Raw genomic sequence first — 25352 nt, 5'->3', positions numbered from 1 at the left:
GACGATTTGATTTTCCTCCCTCTCGTTCTCTGTTGTTGTTCTCGGTGACGCGATGGAGGTGTAGCCTGACGCGGTCTCTTACGTGTCGGCCTGAATAAAAGTGGAGCTCCGAGGGCCCGGGAGTGACGGAGGGAGTCTGTATCGGTAAGAGAAGACTAGTGTCCGGGAGGAAGAGAGACAAGGCGCGTCCCAAATAAGATATAATCTGTCCGGGTTCGGCCCGGAGGGACAAAGAGATCATGGCGGCGGGCTTGTTACAGGCAGTCTTGGAGGGAGGGGAGGCTGCTGCGGCGAGTAGCCTGGAAAAGACAGGGAATGAGGAGTAGGCTAGCCCGCCAGCAGGATCGAGTGGAACGTTGCTTGTTTGGACTGCATATTATGTGATGCGATTTTACAAGCAAATTCGCCCTGTCATGAAACCATAGTTTGTCCCTATAAAGATGGAAGGCTAATTTGCGCGCATTTGGTCTTGCCCAGCAGCCTAGCCTGTAGAACAGAAATGCAAAGGTTGCTGTCTAGATTGCATGTAGCCTACAAAATGTAGGGGTTAAACCAAACTCATCTGCTATATGTTTGTTACGAAAAATCTGGGTATTATTTAACATCAATTCTTAAAGTGCAAGATTATGTAAAGGCTTCATCATAATATGAAATTGAGATTTGCAGATAAAAAAAAAGAAATTGTCCACTAGTTAATCAACTATTTTTTGGGAAGAGCGTTGTTGCTTGCCTTGTCTAAAATAAATTAACCTAGATACGTGCCCAGATTTGGATGTGGTTTATGTGTCCATATGCCTGGGTCGCTACAATATGGCCCGTCATGCTAGTCTATTTGTTTCTAGTCGTTTTGTTTGCCAAAACAAAGTTATGTAAGTGTAGCCTAGTAGAAACCTTCTCGAACAGAGGCCACTGAGTATTTTTGCAGGCCTATTTTGGATATTTACCTATTATACAGAATTATATTGTTTCATATTGCTCCCAAAAGTTGACCTAAATGATCTTGAACTAAATGTAAAACCAATGGTAACCTATGTATGTCACACAGATGCGGCGGCCCCACTCTCCATGTGGCTCTCTGCCTTGTCACTGAGTTTAGCCTATTTTCTAATCTACTGAGTGGTAGTGATGTGCAGTTCGTGGACGATTCGTTCTTTTTGAACGACTCTTTTTCCTGACTCGAGATATGCTTCGTTTTTCCGAGTGACTCGTTCATTTTAGTCGTTCGTTTGACCTGCTGGCCGCAATGAATTGAACAGCACAATTACGCGCTCCTCCGGCTCATTCAATGATGTATATAAACCCTGGATTGCTGATGCTATGTGTTGGCCATTGAGAGGCTTTGAAGCCGACGGTCTAAGCATGGGTAGCTGCAGTCCAATATGGCGGCCGGAGTATTGGCGTGTGGGTGTATGGAAAACAAATCATCTAATTGGGCAGATGTGTTGCCACTCCTGACCGTTTTGCATGGCTGATTGGGCTGCGCAACGAGACGATAGGTAGGCGACCAGTGCTGTGTCGACGTGCCTGCGAACTTGAAGTGCTTCCTGCTGCCTTTAAAATATATATAAATAAAGAACTAGGCAAGTCAGTTAAGGGACACATTTTTATTTACAGCCTAACCCAGACGACGCTGGGCCAATTGTGCGCCACGCTATGGTTGTGATACAGCCTGGATTCGAACCAAGGTCTGTAGTGACGCCTCTAGCACTGAGATTCCGTGCCTTAGACCGCTGCGCCACTCGGGACCCATGCCTGCTGGGTATCAAGGTTGTGTTGCTGCGGGTAGCTAACTTGGCCATTATTTATTTTCTCTCATGTGATTTTATTTCAAGCAGGATAGCAGCCAACACAAGAAATAACTAATACTGATAACAATGTAGATGTTACGTTGATACATAGTCTACTATCAATGGAAAGGTCATGAGGCAGCAGGTAGCCTAGTGGTCAGAGCGTTGGGCCACTAACCGAAAGGTTGCTGGATCGAATCCACGAGCTGATTAGGTAAAAATGTGTCGTTCTGCTAGGAAGGGGCAGTATGTCGTATTTTATGATATCCCAGTATTTATGCAGGGACCGATTTGGGTATTTACTTTACCTTCTATACCGTTATTTGAATGTTTGCTTTGTTAAATGTGAGACGCCATGTGTAATGTCAATTTTTATAGTTTACTTCGCAACTTGACTCATCCCTCCGCGCTTTCTCTCTGCGCCACTTTCAACACAGACATAGCCACGCCCCCTGTCACTCAAGGAGCGCATTTGACGTTCCTCAACCACGAGACCCCTGTGTTCAGTCTGCAGGGTAGTGATGGGCCTTCCGGCACAGTGAGCCGGCTCTTTGGCTCCCAAACGGCTCTTTAAATAAAATATGTTTTGTCTTTTTTCCCTGACACGTAAAAGTACTCAAATCAAAGTTTATTTGTCACGTGTGCTGAATACAACAGGTGTAGACCTTACAGTGAAATGCTTACTTACAGGCTCTAACCAATAGTGCAAAAAAGGTATTAGGTGAACAATAGGTCGGTAAAGAAATAAAACAACAGTAAAAAGACAGGCTATATACAGTAGTGAGGCTATAAAAGTAGCGAGGCTACATACAAACACCGGTTAGTCAGGCTGATTGAGGTAGTATGTACATGTAGATATGGTTAAAGTGACTATGCATATATGATGAACAGAGAGTAGCAGTAGCGTAAAAGAGGGGTGGGTGGGGGGGGGGGCACACAATACAAATAGTCCGGGTAACCATTTGATTACCTGTTCAGGAGTCTAATGGCTTGGGGGTAAAAACTGTTGAGAAGCCTTTTAGTCCTAGATTTGGCACTCCGGTACCGCTTGCCAAAGGGTAGTAGTGAGAACAGTCTATGACTGGGGTGGCTGGGGTCTTTGACAATTTTTAGGGTCTTCCTCTGACACCGCCTGGTGTAGATGTCCTGGAGGCAGGCAGCTTAGACCCAGTGATGTACTGGGCCGTACGCACTACCCTTTGTAGTGCCTTGCGGTCAGAGGCCGAGCAATTGCCGCACCAGGCAGTGATGCAACCAGTCAGGATACTCGTTACATTTTGAATGCTTAGCAGGACAGGAAAATGGTCAAATTCAAGCACTTGTCAAGAGAACATCCCTGGTCATCTACTGCCTCTGATCTGGAGGACTCACTAAACACAAATGCTTTGTTTGTAAATGATGTCTGAGTGTTGGAGTGTGCCTCTGGCTATCTGTAAATAAAAAAACAAGACAATTGTGGCCATCTCGTTTGCTTAATATAAGGAATTTGAAATTATTTATTCTTTTACTTTTGATACTTAAGTACATTTAAAACCAAAAACTTTTCAACTTTTAGTCAAGTAGTATTTTACTGGATGACTTTTACTTGAGTCATTTTCTATGAAGGTATCTTTACTTTTACTCAAGTATGACAATTGGGTACTTTTTCCACCACTGCAATTGAGTGCAGGAAATGCAGAAATGATAAAAGTGCTGAAATTTGTTTTGGTTGAATTGAACATAATAAAACAATCAGAATGGAGGAAGACTCATTGAAATAACTTGTAGAATGTACGTGTTGCCACCCTAGGATCACTCACTGCTCATGAAGCAAATGTAGAAATATATTATTCAAAAACTAAAAATACCGTCATACCGTCCAATTGTTTTAAAATACCGTGATATATTCTGCCCCTGAACAAGGTAGTTAACCCACTGTTCCCCTGGGAGGCCGGTGTTGTAAATAAGAATTTGATCTTAACTGACTTGCCTAGTTAAATTTTAAAAAAAACGAATGGCAACAACACGGGGGGGATAGTGCCCTTCTCTCCAACTTAACAAGCACTACTGTCCGGCAAGGCATGGGAAGTCTACCTAGTAGCCAATATCAGGGTGACAGTCACAGTAAGCACACTCATACAACGCTTTAAGCAACAATACACCCATCATCAATACCTTTAATCCAAAATAAACAATCGTCAGTTTTATAACTGAAAATGTACCATTATTTGTGTAAAACTAACAGTGATATACGACTAAGACTCATCCTCTGGCTTCAAAACAGAAGTCCAAACTTTTGCAGTATAATAGCTCAATGTACGGTAGTTGCGCAATAGAAAATACAGCTCAATCAAAACCGTCTAACCTATAGCAGGGCACTTTCAAAATACCCACTCGCCCATACTCCGGTCGCCATATTGGGATGCCACTACCACAGATTGACCAATAAACCAGATATTTCACCAGAGTAAAACATTTGAAGCATACAGCTGGCGTTTCCACTCACTACCAAATATGGCCAGCAGTGGGAGAAGATGGAGCGAGATGGATTTTGGCCGACATTCTGCTAATTTTCTTATTGATGAAACATTTGATCTCCATACAGTTTCCAAAACTAGAATGTGTAACAAAAAGAGTGGACTGCGTTTTGTAGACTTTACCCTTTGCCAAAGTTTCCGAAAATTGCGTTGTTTAGAAGGAATGAAGGGTGAATTGAGTTATTACACACACGCACTTCACAGCTATAACGGAAATATACAAATAAATGCTACAACCAATAGAATCTCACTAGCTTGTGTTTGGCCCCACCTACCTCCTTGCTTGTTCTGCCCACTATGATTTATTTCCTCCCATTGGAAACGACAGGTTCTGGTCTATCTTGGGTTAGTTCTAAAAATCTTTACCTCTTCACGGGTCAGCCATATCCACACTCCTCCTAGATGGATTAGCTGACAATGTTGGGAAAACGATGTGCACGCTTCAATAGGGCAGAAGTCTGTGAGTTGTTGTCATTCTGGATGGCCAGGTAGCTACCAACAAATATAAGAAACTGTCATGTGGGGAATTGTGACTAGTTTCATCTTGTTCTTGATAACATGTCTTGTTTAGAGGTGTTTTCACTGATTTCATGTCAATGCTAATGTGGCTACAATTTGCTATAACAATCACAGCAGGTGCTCATTGTGCAAGTTTATTTATGTTTTCAATAAACATTGGATGCAACATATAGTTTACATGTTGTCAACAATCTAAGCCGACCACGACTGTTTTGCCCCATAGTTGCGCACGCATTGGTTTTGTTGCTAAACAACCAACCCGTCTATAGGAATACATGGAATTCTACACTATTTCAGTTAAATGTTTTAAGGACAAAGTTACGGTGCATTCGGAAAGTATTCAGACCCCTTCCCTTTTTCCACATTTTATTACGTTACAGCCTTATTCTAAAATTGATGAAATATATGTTTTTCTTCATCAATCTACACACAATACCCCATAATGACAAAGAGAAAACAGGTTTTTAGAAATGTTTGCAAAAAACAGAAATACCTTATTTACATAAGTATTCAGACCCTTTGCTAAGACTCGAAATTGAGCTCAGGTGCATCCTGTTTCCATTGATCATCCTTGAGATGTTTCTACAACTTGATTGAAGTCCACCTGTGGTAAATTCAATTGATTGGACATGATTTGGAAAGGCAAACACCTGTCTATATAAGGTGCCACAGTGCATGTCAGAGCAAAAACCAAGCCATGAGGTTGAAGGAATTGTCCGGACGGAAGCCACTCCTCAGTAAAAGGCACATGACAGCCGCTTGGAGTTTGCCAAAAGGCACCTAAAGACTCTCAGACCACGAGAAACAACATTCTCTGGTCTGATGAAACCAAGATTGGAGGAAACCTGGCACCATCCCTACTGTGAAGCATGGTGGTGGCAGCATCATGCTGTGGGGATGTTTTTCAGTGGCAGGGACTGGGAGACTAGTCAGGATCGAGGGAAAGATGAACGGAGCAAAGTACAGACACCTTCCAACAGGACAACGACCCTAAGCACACAGCCAAGACAACGCAGGAGTGACTTTGCGACAAGTGTCTGAATGTCCTTGAGTGGCCCAGCCAGGACTCGGACTTGAACTCAATCGAACATCTTTGGAGAGACCTGAAAATAGCTGAGCAGTGACGCTCCCCATCCAAGCTGACAGAGCTTGAGAGGATCTACAGAGAAGAATAGGAGAAACTCCCCAAATACAGGTGTGCCAAGCAGTGGTGGAAAAAAATATAAATCATTTTAAATTCCTTATATAAAGCAGACGGCATCATTTTCTTTTTTTCTTTCCAGATAGCCAGGGGCATGGTCCAACACCATAATTTACAAACAAAGCATGTGCTTAGTGAGTCCGCCAGATCAGAGGCAGTAGGGATGACCAGGGATGTTCTCTTGATAAGTGTGTGAATTAGACAATTATCCTGTCATGCTAAGCATTCAAAATGTAACGAGTACTTTTGGGTGTCAGGGAAAATGTATGGAGTAAAAAGTACATTATTTTCTTTAGGAATGTAGTGAAGTAAAAGTTGTCAAAAATATCAATAGTAAAGTACACATACCCCAAAAAACGACATAAGTAGTACTTTCAGGTATTTTTACTTAATTACTTTACTCCACTGGTGCCAAGCGTGTAGAGTCATACCCAAGAAGACTCAAGGCTGTAATTGCTGCCTAAGGTACTTCAACAAAGTACTGAGTAAAGGGTCTGAATACTTATGGAAATGCGATATTGCCGTTGTTTTATTTTTTATAAATTTGCGAGAGAAAAAAAAAAAACTGTTTTTGCTTTGTTATTATGGGGTATTGTGTGTAGATTGATGAGGGGGGAAACTATTTAATACATTATAGAATGAGGCTGTAACGTAACCAAATGTGTAAAAAGTCAAGGGGTCTGAATACTTTCCAAATGCACTTTAAGCATTTTTTTGTTGTTGTAGAGGAGACAGTAACATTAATCATCTAAAATGTTTTTAGAAGTATGCATTAAGGTGTCTATAATAGAATACATCTGGCAAAAATGAATGTAGACATTTCTATAGCTTCCCAAATATTTTTTACAATGGTGGGAGTTCCAAGATGGAGACATGGTGGCTTCAACACAATGTGTGGGGAGTTGCAAGATGGAGGCATGGTGGCTTCAACACGATGGTGGGGGAGTGCCAAGATGGAGGCATTGTGGCTTCAACACAGCACCCCTAATCAGTCATCTAGTGTGTATATATAAATCATTGGGCTCAGCATCTGCTCTGACCACCAACTGTCTGTCATGTGCGCGCAGAGAAATAGATCATGCTGCAGGCAGCATAGAGAGGGAAAAATACATGTTTAGAGCTGATAAATGACCACACGGTAGAAGAGTGAATGCAGTCAATTGATTATTGAATGTTATCAATGGACACAGCTTTGTAGAACCAAAACATGCATAGCCTGCCTCTGCTCAACACTCAAACTCGAATGAATCGTTGGGTGGCTGCTGCAGTTCGCAAATGATAGCCTATTGGGCAAATCTCTCTCGGGGCAGTCAAGCAATTGCATTCCGTTCATAATGTATTCCGGTGGCGGCCGCACCTAGACTTCGTTTCAAATGTCTAAAGAAATGACCTTATTTGTATGCTTAGCAATCACAATTGACATTGGTTTCACACACAGTTTTATACGTGTCAGTCACAGATGACAGCTCCAATAAAGATGAGAGCCCCAATATGCCCCCTATGGTGAACGAGAGGCTTGTAGAATCATGATTCTTTAGAGTTTTTAGTTCAGCGTTCGCCGGTGGTGGATCCAGCGTGTTCTGGGCATTGCTGAATCAAATGAACCAAATGAGTCGAAATTTTTGTTATTTTGACTGAAAGAGTCTAAAAGATCCAAGTCAATAAAAAGAGCCGAACTTCCCATCACTACTGAATGGGCCTAGCATTAGCATTTAGCAGTTAGCATTTTTCGTCGTTGAATCTTGTTCTGGAGCCAGCTCAGCAGTGGTCACTACCTAGCACAACCACAAAGTCATCAAATCTGATTTTAAACCTAACTTTAACCACACTGCTAACCCTAATGCCTAACCTTAAATTAAGACCAAAAAAACAAATTTTTTGTTTTCATACATTTAGCAATATAGCAATTTTTTACTTTTCAGCTGGCTTACTTGAATTGTAAGGCAGAGTGAGTGCATTTGGCTGTTTCTCTTCCTGTGTCTGCACCTGGCACCTCTTCCACGACCTTTCTTTACCACTGAAGAGGAGGGCTTGTGGCTGCTGGCCCTCTCCACAACCAGACTTCCATGTCTAGCAGCCAGCCAATGGTCACTGGCAGTAGGTGGATTTCCAATATGGAATTCTCTGACAGAACTAGCTCTGTTGGGCTGGCAAACCAGACTGGCAGCACAACAAGTCACAACACATCAGTCGTGTGTGTGTGTCCGTCCAGTCCTAGCTATCTCTGTTAGGTGAATCATTTCTCTGACTAGTCTGGAGACATGGCATGTTGACAAGACAACGGAAGAGAAGAGGAAAAGGGTTTTGGAAAGCAGGGGAAGAAACGGCCTGTAGGGGACAAAGCCAATGACATGTTGGTTATTGGGTTTCTCGCAGTGCGCATGCCTGCAAAGTCTCTGAGTTGGTCAGACTCGTGGAGTCTAGCAGCAGCTTGCCTATTGGTGAACATTTTGAAGCCTAAAAGTCCAGAAAGGAAGAAATTGGGATGCGTAAATAATGGCACACTATCTCCTATATAGTGCACTACGTTTGACCAGAGCCCTATGATCCCTATGGGGCCCTGCTGAAAAGTAGTGCACTGTATGGGGATAGGGTGTCATTTCAGATGCAGCCATTAGGTGGATCTACAGGCCTTCTGCTGAACAAGGTGCCCCAGAGGACTGGAGGGAAATGTCAGCTGCCCAGGCACACACTAGCTGCAGGGAGGAAAGTGACACATTCCTACACAATGAAATGAATGACTTCTCCAGGGAGCGTGTGTGTGTGTGTGTGTGTGTGTGTGTGTGTGTGTGTGTGTGTGTGTGTGTGTGTGTGTGTGTGTGTGTGTGTGTGTGTGTGTGTGTGTGTGTGAGAGAGATGTAGAGGTCTTCACAGGTCCAACAAGTTGGACCCGTTTTGAAATGGACCTGTGTCTTTCCCACCCGGACCCAATATGCATACTTTTTTTTGTATATATAGACCCGTTCCGAACGGACCCGAGGACAGGGAGGGAGGGAAGCAGTAGAAAAGTCATTTTTTTAGGCTAACTGAGGCTGCATGCACTTTCTCATCCTACAGTTACAAACAACTACAACTCCATTCAGAATATTAAGTAGCAGCCTACCTGTTGGCTCTTGGTCGTTGTAGTCTATCCTTCTCCTTTAACATGGAGCGATGCTCTATGACTGTAGCCTATTGCTGCTTTGGTGACCTATGATTGGCCAATAACAACAACAAGCTACACGCGCCACGCTCATGAAAAGCAAAGAGCAGCAGCATAAATTATACAATTTTTCTCTTTCTCTCTCTACTGAAGCAGTCACGTTTGGATCTATATTGGTACTTCCGGACAAGACAGTTGAAATTACACATACCCGAGACCCATGACAATCAGACCCAGACCCGTGACATTATTAGAATTCTTGATCCGGACCCTCTCGGGTATAGGTGGATCTGTGAAGGCCTGTAGTGTGATGGGCTCATGTGTTTATAACCCAGAAATTGGCCACTTCCTCAGAGACAATGTTGGTCTCTAAGGTATTCCTCAGCCAGAATGGACATTTTTTTCTTCATAATCATGCCGTCAGTTTTCCAGTGGTTGTCTCAGGACATTCCTAAAATAAATGACGTTGTTGAAGGGTTGGCCTAACTCCCTCACTTACATGTACTGTACATTCACAGTATATACACTGACTGTTCAAAACATTAAGAACACCTACCTAATATATACAAGGTGTCGAATGTTCTGGCCCATGTTGTATCAAGTTGCCTGGATGTCCTTTGGGTGGTGGACAGTTCTTGATACACACGGCAACAGTTGAGTGTGAAAAACCCAGCAGCATTACAGTTCTTGACACAAACCGGTGCGCCTGGCACCTACTACCATATACCGTTCAAAGGTACTTCAAAATCCTTTATCTTGCCCATTCACCATCTGAATGGCACACATGCACAATCCATGTCTCAATTGTCTCAAGACATAACACTCTTTTATTTAACCTGTCTCCTCCCCTTCATCTACACTGATTGAAGTGGATTTAACAAGTGACATCAATAAGGGTTCATAGCTTTCACCTGGATTCACCTGGTCAGTCTATGTCATGGGAAAAGCATCTTAATGTTTTTTTATAAACTGTGTGGGTCGAGCCCTGAATGCTGATTGGCTGACCGCCATTGAATATATCAGATCATATACCATGGGTATGAGACATGTATTTGTTCTGCTCTAATTACATTGGTAAGCAGTTTATAATAGCAATAAGGCACCTCAGGGTTTGTGGTATATGACCAATATATCATGGCTAAGGGCTGTGTCCAGGCACTCTGCATTGTGTCTTGATTAAGAACAGCCCTTAGCCGTGGTATATTGGCCATATACCACCCCCCCCCAGGCCTTATTGCTTAAGTATAGTCAGTGTGGAAGACTATGATAAAGCTCAGGAATAGCCTTGAGCTCTGTCTGTGACTGTGCCATATTAACCTTCACTTGACCTCTCAGTCACATCTGTGAGAAGTGGCTTCGCCCTGCCGTACTTCTAAGAAGGTACAAGCTATCATGTTGACATTTAAGTGACACAAGTCATATACAACTTTGTCAGTTATAAACAGAATCATTATCCACGTCTATTTCAGTTATTAGCTACTTTATTCATAAAAGCTGGAAGGACATGTGTGGTCATAGTTTTATATGGATATGCACAAACAAACACTTGGTTAACAGACAGAGAGTTGGTTGATTCTAGAGAAACTTTCCACTAGAGGTCGACCGATTATGATTTTTCAACGCCGATACCGATTATTGGAGGGCCCCACAAAAAAAAGCCGATACCGATTAATCGGCCGATTTGTTTTATTATTATTATTGGTAATAATGACCATTACAACAATACTGAATGAACACTTATTTTAACTTAATATAATACATCAATAAAATCAATTTAGCCTCAAATAAATAATGAAACATGTTCAATTTGATTTAAATAATGCAAAAACAAAGTGTCGGAGAAGAAAGTAAAAGTGCAATATGTGCCATGTAAAAAAAGCTAACGTTTAAGTTCCTTGCTCAGAACATGAGAACATATGAAAGCTGGTGGTTCCTTTTAACATGAGTCTTCAATATTCCCAGGTAAGATGTTTTAGGTTGTAGGTATTATAGGAATTATAGGACTATTTATCTCTATACGATTTGTATTTCATATACCTTTGACTATTGGATGTTCTTATAGGCACTTTAGTATTGCCAGTGTAACAGTATAGCTTCCGTCCCTCTCCTCGCTCCTACCTGGGCTCGAACCAGGAACACATCGACAACAGCCACCCTCAAAGCAGCCTTACCCATGCAGAGCAAGGGGAGCAAGTACTCCAAGTCTCCGAGCGAGTGACGTTTGAAACTCTATTAGCGCGCACCCGGCTAACTAGCTAGCCATTTCACATCGGTTACACCAGCCTAATCTCGGGAGTTGACAGGCTTGAAGTCATAAACAGCGCAATACTTGAAGCATTGCGAAGAGCTGCTGGCAAAACGCACGAAAGTGTTATTTTGAATGAATGCTTACGAGCCTGCTGCTGCCTACCATCGCTCAGTCAGACTGCTCTATCAAATCATAGACTTAATTATAACATAATAAGACACAGAAACACGAGCCTTAGGTCATTAATATGGTCGAATCCGGAAACTATCATCTCGAAAGCAAAACGTTATTCCTGTTACATTGCACAACCTTCAGTGTTATGTCATAATTACGTAAAATTCTGACAAATTACCCAAAGTGTTGCATATAGCCTGACTGCGTGCAATGAACGCAAAATGACACAATTTCACCTGGTTAATATTGCCTGCTAACCTGGATTTCATTTAGCTAAATATGCAGGTTTAAAAATATATACTTCTGTGTATTGATTTTAAGAAAGGCATTGATGTTTATGGTTAGGTACAGTCGTGCAACGATTGTGCTTTTTTCGCAAATGCGCTTTTGTTAAATCATCCCCGTTTGGCGAAGTCGGCTGTCTTTGTTAGGAAGAAATAGTCTTCACAGTTCGCAACGAGCCAGGCGGCCCAAACTGCTGCATATACCCTGACTCTGTTTGCAAGAGAAGTGACACATTTTCCCTAGTTAAAAGAAATTCATGTTAGCAGGCAATATTAACTAAATATGCAGGTTTAAAAATATATACTTGTGTATTGATTAAGAAAGGCATTGATGTTTATGGTTGGAGCATCGTGTACCTAAGCGATTATATGCAACGCAGGACAGGCTAGATAAACTAGCAATATCATCAACCATGTGTAGTTAACTAGTGATTATGATTGATTGATTGTTTTTTATAAGATAAGTTTAATGCTAGCTAGCAACTTACCTTAGCTTCTTACTGCATTCGCGTAACCTCGTGGAGTGCAATGTTAAGCAGGTGGTTAGAGCGTTGGACTAGTTAACCGTAAGGTTGCAAGATTGAATCCCTGAGCTGACAAGGTATAAATCTGTCTTTCTGCCCCTGAACAAGGCAGTTAACCCGTCATTGAAAATAAGAATGTGTTCTTAACTGACTTGCCTAGTTAAATAAAGGTCAACAAAAAAAATCGGCGTCCAAAAATACCGATTTCCGATTGTTATGACAACTTGAAATCGACCCTAATTAATCGTCCATTCCGATTAATCGGTCAACCTCTACTTTCCACTGATGTCCTTCCAATGAACTCTACAGGAAGATTCATGAAATGCATTTCTCACGATGTGCTATTACATGATAATACCAGTTAACTATCAATTGTGTTGAAGTCTTCAGAATATTTACTTGTAGAAAATACTACTAAGCAGTAAAGTTACTGCCATGTTGTCAATAAAAACCAGCTGAAAGGATCATTAGCATTACTGTGAGTTTCTCCTTGTTGATCATAACAAGATATGCATCAGAAAGTCTTCTGTAACCCTCTTATACTCCGCTCCTCTTTTCCCCAACAGCTAAGTCGATGACCATGGAGTCGGCAGTAGAGGTTCAGCAGGGAGGAGACACAGCAGTGTCAGAGACAGACAGCCAACAGATCGCCCACTCACAGGTTAGTACCCTACCACATACTGATACAGTACCTCATCACTACTACCACTCACAGGTTAGTACCCTACCACATACTGATACAGTACCTCATCACTACTACCACTCACAGGTTAGTACCCTGCCACATACTGGTACAGTACCTCATCACTACTACCACTCACAGGTTAGTACCCTGCCACATACTGGTACAGTACCTCATCACTACTACCACTCACAGGTTAGTACCCTGCCACATACTGGTACAGTACCTCATCACTACTACCAATCACAGGTAAGCCTACACTGCCTCCCTGTCTCTCTACCACACACTGCTACATCTACCACATACTGCTACTACACACTACTACATACTCACTGACTGATAGGGTATGTGCTGACACGCCACACACACAGCAGAGATCTATGACTGACAGAGAGACGGTAATCAGCATGACCCTGTAGTACTAGAAATCTGGTCATCTACCAGAGGAGGCTGGTGGGAGGAGCTATAGGAGGACGGCTCATTGTAATGGCTGGAATGCAAGCAGGAGACAGTAAAATGGTCAGGTGACCAGGCCGAGACAGTAGGATGTCACGGGTCGAGACAGTAGGATGTCACGGGTCGAGACAGTAGGATGTCACAGAATATACTGTACATACTTACATCACTCACACAATCATTTCATTCTCATACACACAATAAATTCGTACAGTTGAAGTCGGAAGTTTACATACACTTAGGCTGGCGTCATTAAAACTCGTTTTTCAACCACTCCACACATTTCTTGTTAACAAACTATAGTTTTGGCAAGTCGGTTAGGACATCTACTGTGTGCATGACACAAGTAATTTTTCCGACAATTGTTTACAGACAGATTATTTAACTTATAACTCACTGTATCACAATTCCAGTGGGTCAGAAGTTTACATGCACTAAGTTGACTGTGCCTTTAAACTGCTTGGAAAATTCTAGAACATGATGTCATGGCTTTAGAAGCTTCTGATAGGCTAATTGACATCATTTGAGTCAATTGTAGGTGTACCTGTGGATGTATTTCAAGGCCTACCTTCAAACTCAGTGCCTCTTTGCTTGACATCATGGGAAAATCAAAAGAAATCAACCAAGACCTCAGAAAAAAGAATTGTAGACCTCCACAAGTCTGGTTCATCCTTGGGACCAATTTCCAAACACCTGAAGGTACCACGTTCATCTGTACAAACATTAGTACCAAAGGAAAAGCACCATAGCCGTCATACCACTCAGGAAAGAGACGTGTTCTGTCTCCTAGAGATTAACGTACTTTGGTGCGAAAAGTGCAAATCAATCCCAGAACAACAGCAAAGGACGTTGTGAAGATGCTGGAGGAAACAGCTACTAAAGTATCTATATCCACAATAAAACAAGTCCTATATCGACATAACCTGAAAGGCCGCCCAGCAAGGAAGAAGCCACTGCTACAAAACCGCCATAAAAAAGCCACTCTACGGTTTGATTCGTACTTCTTGGAGAAATGTCCTCTGGTCTGATGAAACAAAAATAGAACTGTTTGGCCATAATGACCATCGTTATGTTTGGAGGAAAAAGGGGGATGCTTGCAAGCCGAAGAACACCATCCCAACCGTGAAACATGGGGGTGGCAGCATCATGTTGTGAGGGTGCTTTGCTGCAGGAGGGACTGGTGCACTTCACAAAATAGATGGCATCATGAGGTAGGAAAATTATGTGGATATATTGAAGCAGCATCTCAAGACATCAGTCAGGAAGTTAAGGCTTGGTCGGAAATGGGTCTTCCAAATGGACAATGACTCCAAGCATACTTTCAAAGTTGTGGCAAAATGGCTTAAGGACAACAAAGTCAAGGTATTGGAGTGGCCATCACAAAGCCCTGACCTCAATCCTATAGAACATTTGTGGGCAGAACTGAAAAAGCGTGTGAGTCAGCTTTGTAGGCCTCCTTGCTCGCAGTTACACCAACTCTGTCAGGAGGAATGGGCCAAAATGGGCCAACTTATTGTGGGAAGCTTGTGGAAGGCTACCCAAAACGTTTGACACAAGTTAAACAATTTAAAGGCAATGCTACCAAATACTAATTGAGTGTATGTAAACTTCTGACCCACTGGGAATGTGATGAAAGAAATAAAAGCTGAAATAAATAATTTGCTCTACTAGTATTCTGACATTTCACATTCTTAAAATAAAATGGTGATCCTAACTGACCTAAGACAGGGAATTTTTACTCTGATTAAATGTCAGGAATTGTGAAAAACTGAGTTTAAATGTATTTGGCTAAGGTGTATTTAAACTTCCAAATTCAACTGTACCCATACAGACACAAAATAATGTAGCAAACAGTTATTTTATAAACGTACGTAGTAGGGCCCAGAAAACCCCAAGTTTTTCCATACTAGGAGAGACTCGGGGGTTCTAGTCATAGGTGTGTCCCCCCTGGACAGCAGGATTATGTTTATGCTTTGCAGGTTTCCATGGCAGCGGGCCACGCCACGTCCAGTGGTCCTACGGTCACCCTGGTGCAGTTGCCTAACGGTCAGACGGTCCAGGTTCACGGGGTCATCCAGGCCGCTCAGCCCTCGGTCATACAGTCACCACAGGTCCAGACTGTTCAGGTGAGTAGACCTTTTCATCTAACCTTTTATTTGTAGAGGTTTGTCTCATTAAGATAAAAAAAATACCTAAAACTTTAGCTTAGATACACCAACTTTGCACCCTGGGTACAACGCTGACCACCACAACAGGCCACAAGAAGAATATACTGTGATGGAGCTAGTATTATTTCACAGCCCAGCACTAACACACCTGATTGAACTGTTTCAGATCTCCAACATAGCAGAGAGTGAAGACTCCCAGGAGTCAGTTGACAGTGTGATTGACTCTCAGAAACGCAGAGAGATCCTCTCACGACGCCCCTCATACAGGTACACTTTGATGTTTGTGTGATAATGCTATACTGTGACGACTGTTAGTGTGTGTTTTAGCTAACGTCCTGACCTCTGACCCTAACAGGAAGATCCTGAATGACCTGTCATCAGGTGACACCCCGGGGGTTCCCAGGATTGAGGAAGAGAAGTCGGAGGAGGACCTAGCGCCCGCCATCACCACGGTTACCATGCCCACATCATGCCCTATCTACCAGACCAGCAGTGGCCAGTACAGTACGTCACCTTTGACCTTTCGTTCTTTTACTCAACAATGTCACTGACAAAGAGGTTGTTTACAGTAAGAGGGTAGTTTAACTAGGATAGGTGGCACCAAATCGTCCCACCTACGTAACAGCCAGTGTAATCCCGTGGCGCGTTATTCAAAAACCTTAGAAATGGAAAAACAAAAATTTTTCAAACATATGACTATTTTACACCATTTTAAAGACAAGACTCTCGTTAATCTAACCACACTGTCCGATTTCAAAAAGGCTTTACAACGAAAGCAAAACATTAGATTATGTCAGCAGAGTACCCAGCCAGAAATAATCAGACACCCATTTTTCAAGCTAGCATATAATGTCACAAAAACCCAAACCACAGCTAAATGCAGCACTAACCTTTGATGATCTTCATCAGATGACAACCCTAGGACATTATGTTATACAATACATGCATGCTTTGTTCAATCAAGTTCATATTTATATCAAAAACCAGCTTTTTACATTAGCATGTGACTAGCATGTGACTAGAATTCCCACCGAACACTGCCGGTGAATTTACTAAATTACTCACGATAAACGTTCACAAAAAGCATAACAATTATTTTAAGAATTATAGATACAGAACTCCTCTATGCACTCGATATGTCCGATTTTTAAAATAGCTTTTCGGTGAAAGCACATTTTGCAATATTCTCAGTAGATAGCCCGGCATCACAGGGCTAGCTATTTAGACACCCAGCAAGTTTAGCGCTCAGAAAAGTCACATTTACTATAAGAAAAATGTTATTACCTTTGCTGTCTTCGTCAGAATGCACTCCCAGGACTTCTACTTCAATAACAAATGTTGGTTTGGTTCAAAATAATCCATAGTTATATCCAAACAGTGGCGTTTTGTTCGTGCGTTCAAGACACTATCCGAAAGGGTAAATAAGGGTGACGAGCATGGCGCAATTCGTGACAAAAAAATTCTAAATATTCCATTACCGTACTTCAAAGCATGTCAACCGCTGTTTAAAATCCATTTTTATGCCATTTTTCTCGTAAAAAAGCAATAATATTCCGACCGGGAATCTGCATTTAGGTTAACAGAGGAAAGAAAATAAAGCATTCGGTCGACTCGGGCACGCGCCTAAGCCCACAGTACTCTGAGCGGCCACTTGCCAAACGCGATAATGTGTTTCAGCCAGAGCCTGCCTCGATATCCTTCAGCTTTTTCCCGGGCTCTGAGAGCCTATGGGAGCCGTAGGAAGTGTCACGTTATTGCAAAGATCCTAAATCTTCAATAAAAGGAGCCCAGATGAAACACAACTTGTCAGAGAGGGCGCTTCCTGTTTGGAATCTTCTCAGGTTTTTGCCTGCCATATCAGTTCTGTTATACTCACAGACACCATTCAAACAGTTTTAGAAACTTTAGGGTGTTTTCTATCCAAAGCCAATAATTATATGCATATTCTAGTTACTGGGCAGGAGTAGTAACCAGATTAAATCGGGTACGTTTTTTATCCAGCCGTGTCAATACTGCCCCCTAGCCCTAACAGGTTAAGCAAGATCTTTAGTTGTGTATGTTGCAACCTTATTCACAAACTCTCTCTCATATCTGTCGTGTCTTTGGCATCATTAAACTGAAGACATGTTTATCAAATAACTCTCTGTAATTATTATTACGCGATTAAACTGATTAATCGTGTAACTGTAATTAACTAGGAGGTCGGGGCACCAAGGAAAATATTCAGATTACAAAGTTATAATTTTCCTAATATAACTTTCAGATATTTTAATATCTGATCAATTAGTCTTCGAATTAATTAATTATTATTTAACTCACGCCAGTCTCATTCCAAATGTCGTAAATTGTTGGTTATCTGCACGAACCCAGTCTTCACTATGAGTCATCCATACATCAATTGTCTTAAAATCATTTATTTACTAACTAAGTAATTCTCAGAAATGCATAACAAACAGTAGGTATCGTTACAAAGAAATGATAAAGGAATGTGCCCTAGTGGGCTAAACCGGCATGGCGACTTGTTAGACAAAAGGGGAGTGGGGTCAGCGGAGAAGACACTAGAGTTGATAAATATTAACAATTGAAATGCTGTGCCTTTGCACATGAACGCTCACTCATTCGGGAACAATTGCAATCAATATATATATATATTTACGCTCAGTCTGTTGTCGGGATCTTTGTTGGAGAGTTTTGTTCTGTTGGAGAGGTTGTCCTCGCGTTCTCTCTCTCTCTCTCTCTCTCTCTCTCTCTCTCGCTCTCGGTTAGAATGGATATTTCAAAGTGACATTCATTAATGTCGTTATAGGACGGCTGTTTCGTCGGTCTTCGCGTTCAATGATACCGAATTCCTAGCTGCAGACTAGTAATTAATATCAAAGACTTGTTATTATTCTGTCGGTATCAATAGTCTAAGAGTTTAACCACGTGGTATGGTTAAAGTTCAGAACGAGGAATGCATGGTCAAACCTTCAGCCAACTCGTAATGGAGGTCAGCTCGGTCTCCAACCTTTAGCCACTCATAATGGAGGTAAGCTCGGTCTGGTGATAGAAAATCTGGGTGGGGGTTATATTCGGAAAATAGAAAAGGCTGTCTCATGACGCCAGGTCCCGCCTGTTCATGGGGGCGTGCCGATGACTTGGTGAAACTTTAAACAGAAATACAATTCTCTCACATTAACATCAGTACATAGCATCTCAACATATTCCAAATAGCTTTATCCTTATTCATTCATTTTATACAACCATTAGATGTAAGTCTCACAACTGAGGCTATTATATAAACAGTGCCATGGTAATGTGGCCGTATTGTCTCTCATGAGTTTCACAGAATTGTACAAAACGGACCAGTTCGTAGCTGGATTCTTCACCGATCTTTTATACCTTCTCCAGAACATAAATGTCATTCGGTTCTCCAGTCCTGTGAGGTGGAAGAATTCCTGGGTTCTTTCTATGAAACCCACTCTCTCTTTATACTGTGGCCATGAGGCGGGACATTTTCTTAGGAATTTACGACCGCTCTCACAGAGCCTGGGTAGGGGGAGGTAGGGGGATGGTGCATAGAAAACCCAAAGAGGGCAACGTCATTACATATCTCTCATCTCTCTGTCTCCCTCTCTCTCTGCTTATCTTTCTGCCTCTCATTCTCTCTCGCCCCCTCCCTCTCTTTCTATCTCTCCCTCCCCCCCTCTCCTCTCTCAGTCGCCATCACCCAAGGCGGTGCGATCCAGTTGGCCAATAACGGAACAGACGCGGTCCAGGGACTGCAGACCCTGACCATGTCCAACGCTGCGGCCGCCCAGCAGGGCACCACCATCCTGCAGTACGCCCAGACCTCGGACGGCCAGCAGATCCTGGTGCCCAGCAACCAGGTGGTAGTGCAAGGTGAGTGGTAGTGCAGACACTGGCCTTACCTCTTGATATTGATGAACACACAAACAGACAATCGGTGTGTTTGAATGGAATCTGTTTGAGCTCATCTAAATCAGATAATGAGTAGTTATCCTGGGTGCCAGGTCATCTGTATATCAGTAATCCATTGCAACTGCAATGTAGTAGATTTCAAACACATGGTTCCATATTTGACCTCCTGGATAATTCCATTGTTCCCCAGCTGCGTCTGGAGATGTGCAGGCCTACCAGATCCGCACGGTCCCCAACAGCACCATCGCCTCTGGGGTGGTCATGGCTTCCTCCCCTGCCCTGTCTGGCCAGGGGGGCCCAGAGGTAGAAGTTACCCGCAAGAGAGAGGTCAGACTCATGAAGAACAGGTAAGGACATACAGTCAGAGTGAGGTTCTCTTTGGTTATGGTCCACTGTGAACTCCATTTAGCCAAACATTATAAGGGCTCATACATGCTACACGTAAAGCGTTACACCTATCTGCATTAAGTAAAGTGTAACCAAGATCCTAGAGAGATGCTGTGTACCATCCCATACAATAGCCGGAGGTTTCCCTGACTGTGTCTTGGTCCTTGTTGTGCCACACAGAGAGGCGGCCCGCGAGTGTCGCAGGAAGAAGAAGGAGTATGTCAAGTGTCTGGAGAACCGCGTGGCCGTGCTGGAGAACCAGAATAAAACCCTGATAGAAGAACTGAAAGCTCTTAAAGACCTGTACTGCCATAAATCTGAGTAGCCCCAAACTACCGCATCAGACTGCCCACTGACCTGTACAGAGACTCTGCCAAGCATTTGCCCCCAGGCATGACCCCTGACATCTGAAGCAAGAGGATGTGAGAGAGAAGACAGAATGAAAATGGATTGATGGATGGGAGATCAGTGACGGACAGTGCTTTGTGGGAATTGTAGTTTTGTAGGTAAACACAACCACCCCGGCCCATACGTCCCCCAATCTCCCATCCACCAATCTATTTTCACCATGTCTTCTCTCTCACATCCTCTTGCTTCCACTCCTTCTTCTCCCGCTCACTTGTTATCCACCTTTTCATCTATCTTCTCCTCTCCCAACTTGTCTCAATGTTATCACATCGTGGAACACGAAGGATGAGGATTCATGTGTCAGTTGTGGATCCAGAGAGAACGTGATGAAACAAAACACTAACTCTTACACTATTCAAGCTTCTTGTTTGGGGTTTGTTTACTTGGAAGTCAAGTCACAGACTTCCCACATTGTTAGTCATTTTTTTATTAACCCGAAGCCTCTTATGTAATCACTAACAATGGTTAGCCAATCAAACAAGAGGGTTAGTGTCTGACTGTTCAATAAGCTCAAGAGAAGGTCAAAACAAGGAAGTCAAGACAGCCTCTAGAACCCTGGTATTGGAGTCAGTTAGGACATGTATATGAGATTGCTTTGCACAGTAGATCAGATGAGATCAGATCATGTTGTTTTGAGTTAAACCTCCATGATCAAGATAACCCATCAACTCGGATTCATCTTCCATTTCAACTGTCTTGGGTGTTTTCTTCCTTTTGTTACTTGTTGATATCTGAGATTTTATAAACTTTTGTTACACTCTAAAGATGTAGGTTGTTGCTGGGTGGCGGTGGAATTTGGATCCCATATAACTACTAAAGGAAACACATTCATATCTGCAGATAGGAACCAATTGTCAGTACACTCCACAGCCTGAAATTCACCCAAGTAAATCTTGCTGGAATAGATCATTTTGTTATCTCTGGCATAGATACATACACATATTTACAGTGAGTGAATGACTGTACATGCATACATATGATTACATTAACAATACGTTACTAGGTTTACATAGGACTTGGGATCCATCTTCCAACGTCACAGACAGAGATACTTTGTGTTCTGTTTATGATTGGGTAAAGTAGTACCATATTGTATTACATATGAGTTATTTTTCTTTTGATATTATTATTGTACATGGAGCCTACAGCATGTGTAGATTTTACTATGATATTTCTATTGATTTGGGAGAAAAAAAATCTTATGCATAATATGAAACCAATATAGATTTACGTATTTGTATCATACACTGCAGTACATAAAATGTAAACAATATACAGTACATCTATATTCCTTTAGCTTACCAGGCTTATCACAATGTCGGCAGCTAAAAGGCCTTTTTTAAACTCCTCTGCTCACCTTTAGGTTTTGTTAACCTAACGTAGCGGGCGTTTCTCTCTTTCTGGTCCTGACGAGAAAAAGAAACTGTCAGGAGAGGTTCTCTTCTGCACTGTTGAACCAATCTAGTACATGTGGAGGAGGAGTTAAGATGGAGTGTCGCCTTGTTAACGTCCAAAAACGGAAGTGTCATCACAGGCTCTCTTTCCATTTCCCCTGAAAACCGGATGCATCCGGTAGAGTCCGACCCCGCACAGAGTGCCTTTTCTAGACAGGCGAGTGGACAGCCTGTCTGAAGCTATTACGGACCTACAAGATATATCACTTCAATTATTGCTCTAGGTTTCATTTGGCTGTAAATGGCTAAGAAATCAATTTGATGCTTCCTGCCACACCGCTCATCTGTACAGAGGACTGAGAGCCCCAAGTGGTTGTAAAATCCTCGAGCAAATGTTGTAACAGGTTTACTACAAATGTATTTTATCACAGAGGCCTGTGAAATGTATCTTTTTTTTACTTGTTATATTTTTCCTCGTAGAAAAGGCAGCAACACCATGATGCACCGAAAGCTGTTTTCCTTTTTTGTTAGGTATTATGTCATGTGTAATGTCACAGTACAGTAAATGCATTTGTTTTAGTTTTTATTAATTGTGTTTTATGAATAAGAATTCATTTTAGACACCAGAACACACTATGGTTCAGCCAAATACGAACCTGTAATATCTCAATACAAAACTTGATTTGTGGAAATAATCTGTACCAAAATCCTAGTTTGTTAGTCTTTTTGTATTCAGGAGGATGCATCAGGAATCTAAATATGTTCAATCTGGGTGAACCATGAAAAACAAATCAACACATTGGAATTTGAAAAACTATCTTCAATGTGAATACCCAGATTAATCTCCCACACTAATATAACAAAGCATTGCTTCTTGAGTTTTCAGTTTGCTGTTGGGGCGGGGATAAAGAGTAGCCTAAATATGACTGATGAAGTTTAATGGTTTGTATTTTTACTGTGTTTGTATTTTAAGATTAAGTCAATCCAGTGTTGCTCTTTTTTTATACATTAAATGACTGTTTAAAATGTACTGTATTCATCATGTTATCTGAATGTTGTAAATAGGAAACTGGATTGGGGTGAAATTGTCACAGAAAGAAATGTGCTTGTGATTGTACAATGGCAGCACTGTAATTTTGTTCTTCTGTTGTGAGCAAACGGCAAAGCCATACATTGATTTGTATGGATAATCCCTCTTTCCTGGCCCTACTCTGTTTCACACAGATGATTTGACGTGATAAATTGCAGGGGGGATCTCTCAGCAGAGCTTTTTCATGGTAGATCACGCATTCATGCTGACGGGATGCAATTTGACACAGCACACCTTGAGCCTCAGCTTTGCCGGCTTTGAAAAAACTATTATTTTATGACAGAAGAGCAGATCTGACAAGAGCAGGACCCAGTTTACCAAAAGCATATTTTGAAAAATTATCAATTTCACAGGCCTCTGTGATAAAATACATTGTAGTAAACCTGTTACAACATTTGCTCGAGGCTTTTACAACCAACCACTTGGGGCTCTCGGCCCTCTGTACAGATGAGCGGTGTGGCAGGCAGCATCAAATTGATTTCTTAGCCACTTACAGCTAAATGAAACCTAGTGCATTTTGGGAAACCGAGCCCAGGTCAATGCCTCTAACAACACAGCATGTGAGATTTGCTTGAAAAGAACATGAATTGTCATCTTGACAAAATACCAGTGAAGATGCCAATCGGTCAATTTGCCTATAGGCTTGTTTATTTGTATTAAATTCAGTTTAAGTAGCTGAATTAATTGAAGAATATCTATATCTTATAGTGGTTTGGTTTCTGGAGCATTTTGAGGTTCATAGAAACCTGGCTTTACTTCTTGCATGAACAGCCTGTCATAGCCAAACTTTGAACAATAACCTATTTCTAAACTTTTGTGCCCTGTTTGTATATTGCTAATTTTACAAGTTGTAATCTTTAAATACTGTTTATTGTACATAATGTAATCCTGTTAGGGGAGGTTGTATTGTGTTCCAGTTGTGTATCAGTCAGTTGTATATACTGTGAACAGCATTACTTTGCTAAACACGCCACACTCAAGACAGATTTGAAAGTGCTATGTAACACTTATTGTACCGCTCTTTTGGAAACATTTATGCTACAATAAATTGCATTCAAAGTGTCTTATTTGTCATCATTTTATAAAGTGATCAAACCTTAAAACATATAAGCTACAGGGCATTATAGGAGCACTACTGTTTTCACCCAATGAGAAACCTTCCTGCTGTCCTGGATGTGTGACAATACCTTTTCATACTAAGAACATAAAGTACCTTTATCAAGATCAGGTTGAAGAGAACATTTTTGACAAGAGTTCTGCTCTTTTTTTGTCTGAAATGAAGCTATCTTATAATTCATGCCAAACCATAGCTCATAATCAATGGTACAAGTGAGGCCTCTGAGGTCCTATAGATATCCAATCCACCAACAGCCAGTTGAAGTGATAACATTGATTGAAACACTAAGTTTAAAAGGGCGCTGAGAGAGCTCTTTGGACAGACAGACAGAACAATGCCATGATGTTGTGGAGCACTTGTTATAGGGCCTATAGTCATTAATCACATGCACCATAGACTAGATACAGACTTGCTGAGGAAGCTCTTAGGACTGTTGACAATGGTATAGAGGATCAATATGGTTGATGATCCCAGATGATATTACACACCAGTCACATCAACCAACACGACAGGATACAATTAGGAGCTTCAATCCAACTCATACAGGCCTGCTTTTCACTCCGCGTGAGTTTCTTATGATAGCTACGTAATGTATTGTCCTCTTGTACAGTGGTATTTGAAAACCATTGCAGCAGAAGGCTATGTGCCCATTTTTAAACCAAAATTGTTTCAACCCAGTTCTACTGTGTTTTTGATCTGTGCTTTCTAGAAAGAAAACATTTTCAGACACTCTTTGTTTAAAGGCGCAGTGCAGTCAAAAACTAGATTTTCTTGTGTTTTATATATACAGTACCAGTCAAAGGTTTGGACACACCAACTCATTCAAGGGTTTTTCTTTATTTTTACTATTTTATACATTGTAGAATAATAGTGAAGACATCAAAACTATGAAATAACACATGCAATCATATAGTAACCAAAAAAAGTGTTAAGAAAATCAAAATATATTTTATATTTGAGATTCTTCAAGGTAGCCACCATTTGCCTTGATGACAGCTTTGCACACACTTGGCATTCTCTCAACCAGCTTCATGAGGTAGTCACCTGGAATGCATTTCAATTAACAGGTGTGCCTTGTTAAAAGTTAATTTGTGGAATTTCTTTCCTTAATGCGTTTGAGCCAATCAGTTTTGTTGTGAGAAGGTAGGGGTGGTATACAGAAGATAGCCCTATTTGGTAAAATAACAAGTCCATATCATTGCAAGAACAACTCAAATAAGCAAAGAGAAACGACAGTCCATAATTACTTTAAGACATGAAGGTCAGTCAATGAGGAAAATATCAAGAACTTTAAAAGTTTCTTCAAGTGCAGTCGCAAAAACCATCAAACGCTA

At 41.6% G+C, this 25352-nt stretch overlaps 1 protein-coding gene across 3 annotated transcripts; it reads left to right on the top strand.

Annotated features, from left to right (window-relative positions):
• Window positions 1-23963, top strand: LOC106582380 (cyclic AMP-responsive element-binding protein 1). 3 transcript variants are annotated; one of them, XM_014165441.3, is made up of 8 exons: window positions 1-144; window positions 12962-13056; window positions 15513-15659; window positions 15868-15968; window positions 16057-16205; window positions 19401-19583; window positions 19813-19969; window positions 20190-23963. In XM_014165441.3, the coding sequence occupies exons 2-8, from the start codon at window positions 12970-12972 to the stop codon at window positions 20332-20334; spliced, it is 969 nt and encodes a 322-aa protein (XP_014020916.1). In that variant the 5' UTR covers window positions 1-144; window positions 12962-12969; the 3' UTR covers window positions 20335-23963. The 3 variants fall into 3 exon arrangements, with proteins under 3 accessions (XP_014020916.1, XP_014020915.1, XP_014020914.1); XM_014165440.3 differs by having other exon boundaries at window positions 15492-15659; XM_014165439.3 differs by having other exon boundaries at window positions 15489-15659.
• Window positions 23964-25352: the final 1389 nt, after the last annotated feature.

This window comes from Salmo salar, chromosome 21 (genome assembly GCF_965601325.2).
Source record: "Salmo salar chromosome 21, fSalSal1, whole genome shotgun sequence".
In the NCBI taxonomy this organism is placed as follows: Eukaryota; Metazoa; Chordata; class Actinopteri; order Salmoniformes; family Salmonidae; genus Salmo; species Salmo salar.
The sequence above is the reverse complement of the archived record's forward strand: the minus strand, read 5'-3'. Positions and strand labels throughout refer to the sequence as shown.

Bases quoted from the DNA above. Each gene is read 5' to 3' on its own strand.
- LOC106582380 (XM_014165439.3), top strand. From the start codon at position 12,970: ATGACCATGGAGTCGGCAGTAGAGGTTCAGCAGGGAGGAGACACAGCA. The intron at 13,057-15,488 runs GTTAGTACCCTA...CCCCCTGGACAG, and splicing joins AACAGATCGCCCACTCACAG to CAGGATTATGTTTATGCTTT. The intron at 15,969-16,056 runs GTACACTTTGAT...TGACCCTAACAG, and splicing joins TCACGACGCCCCTCATACAG to GAAGATCCTGAATGACCTGT.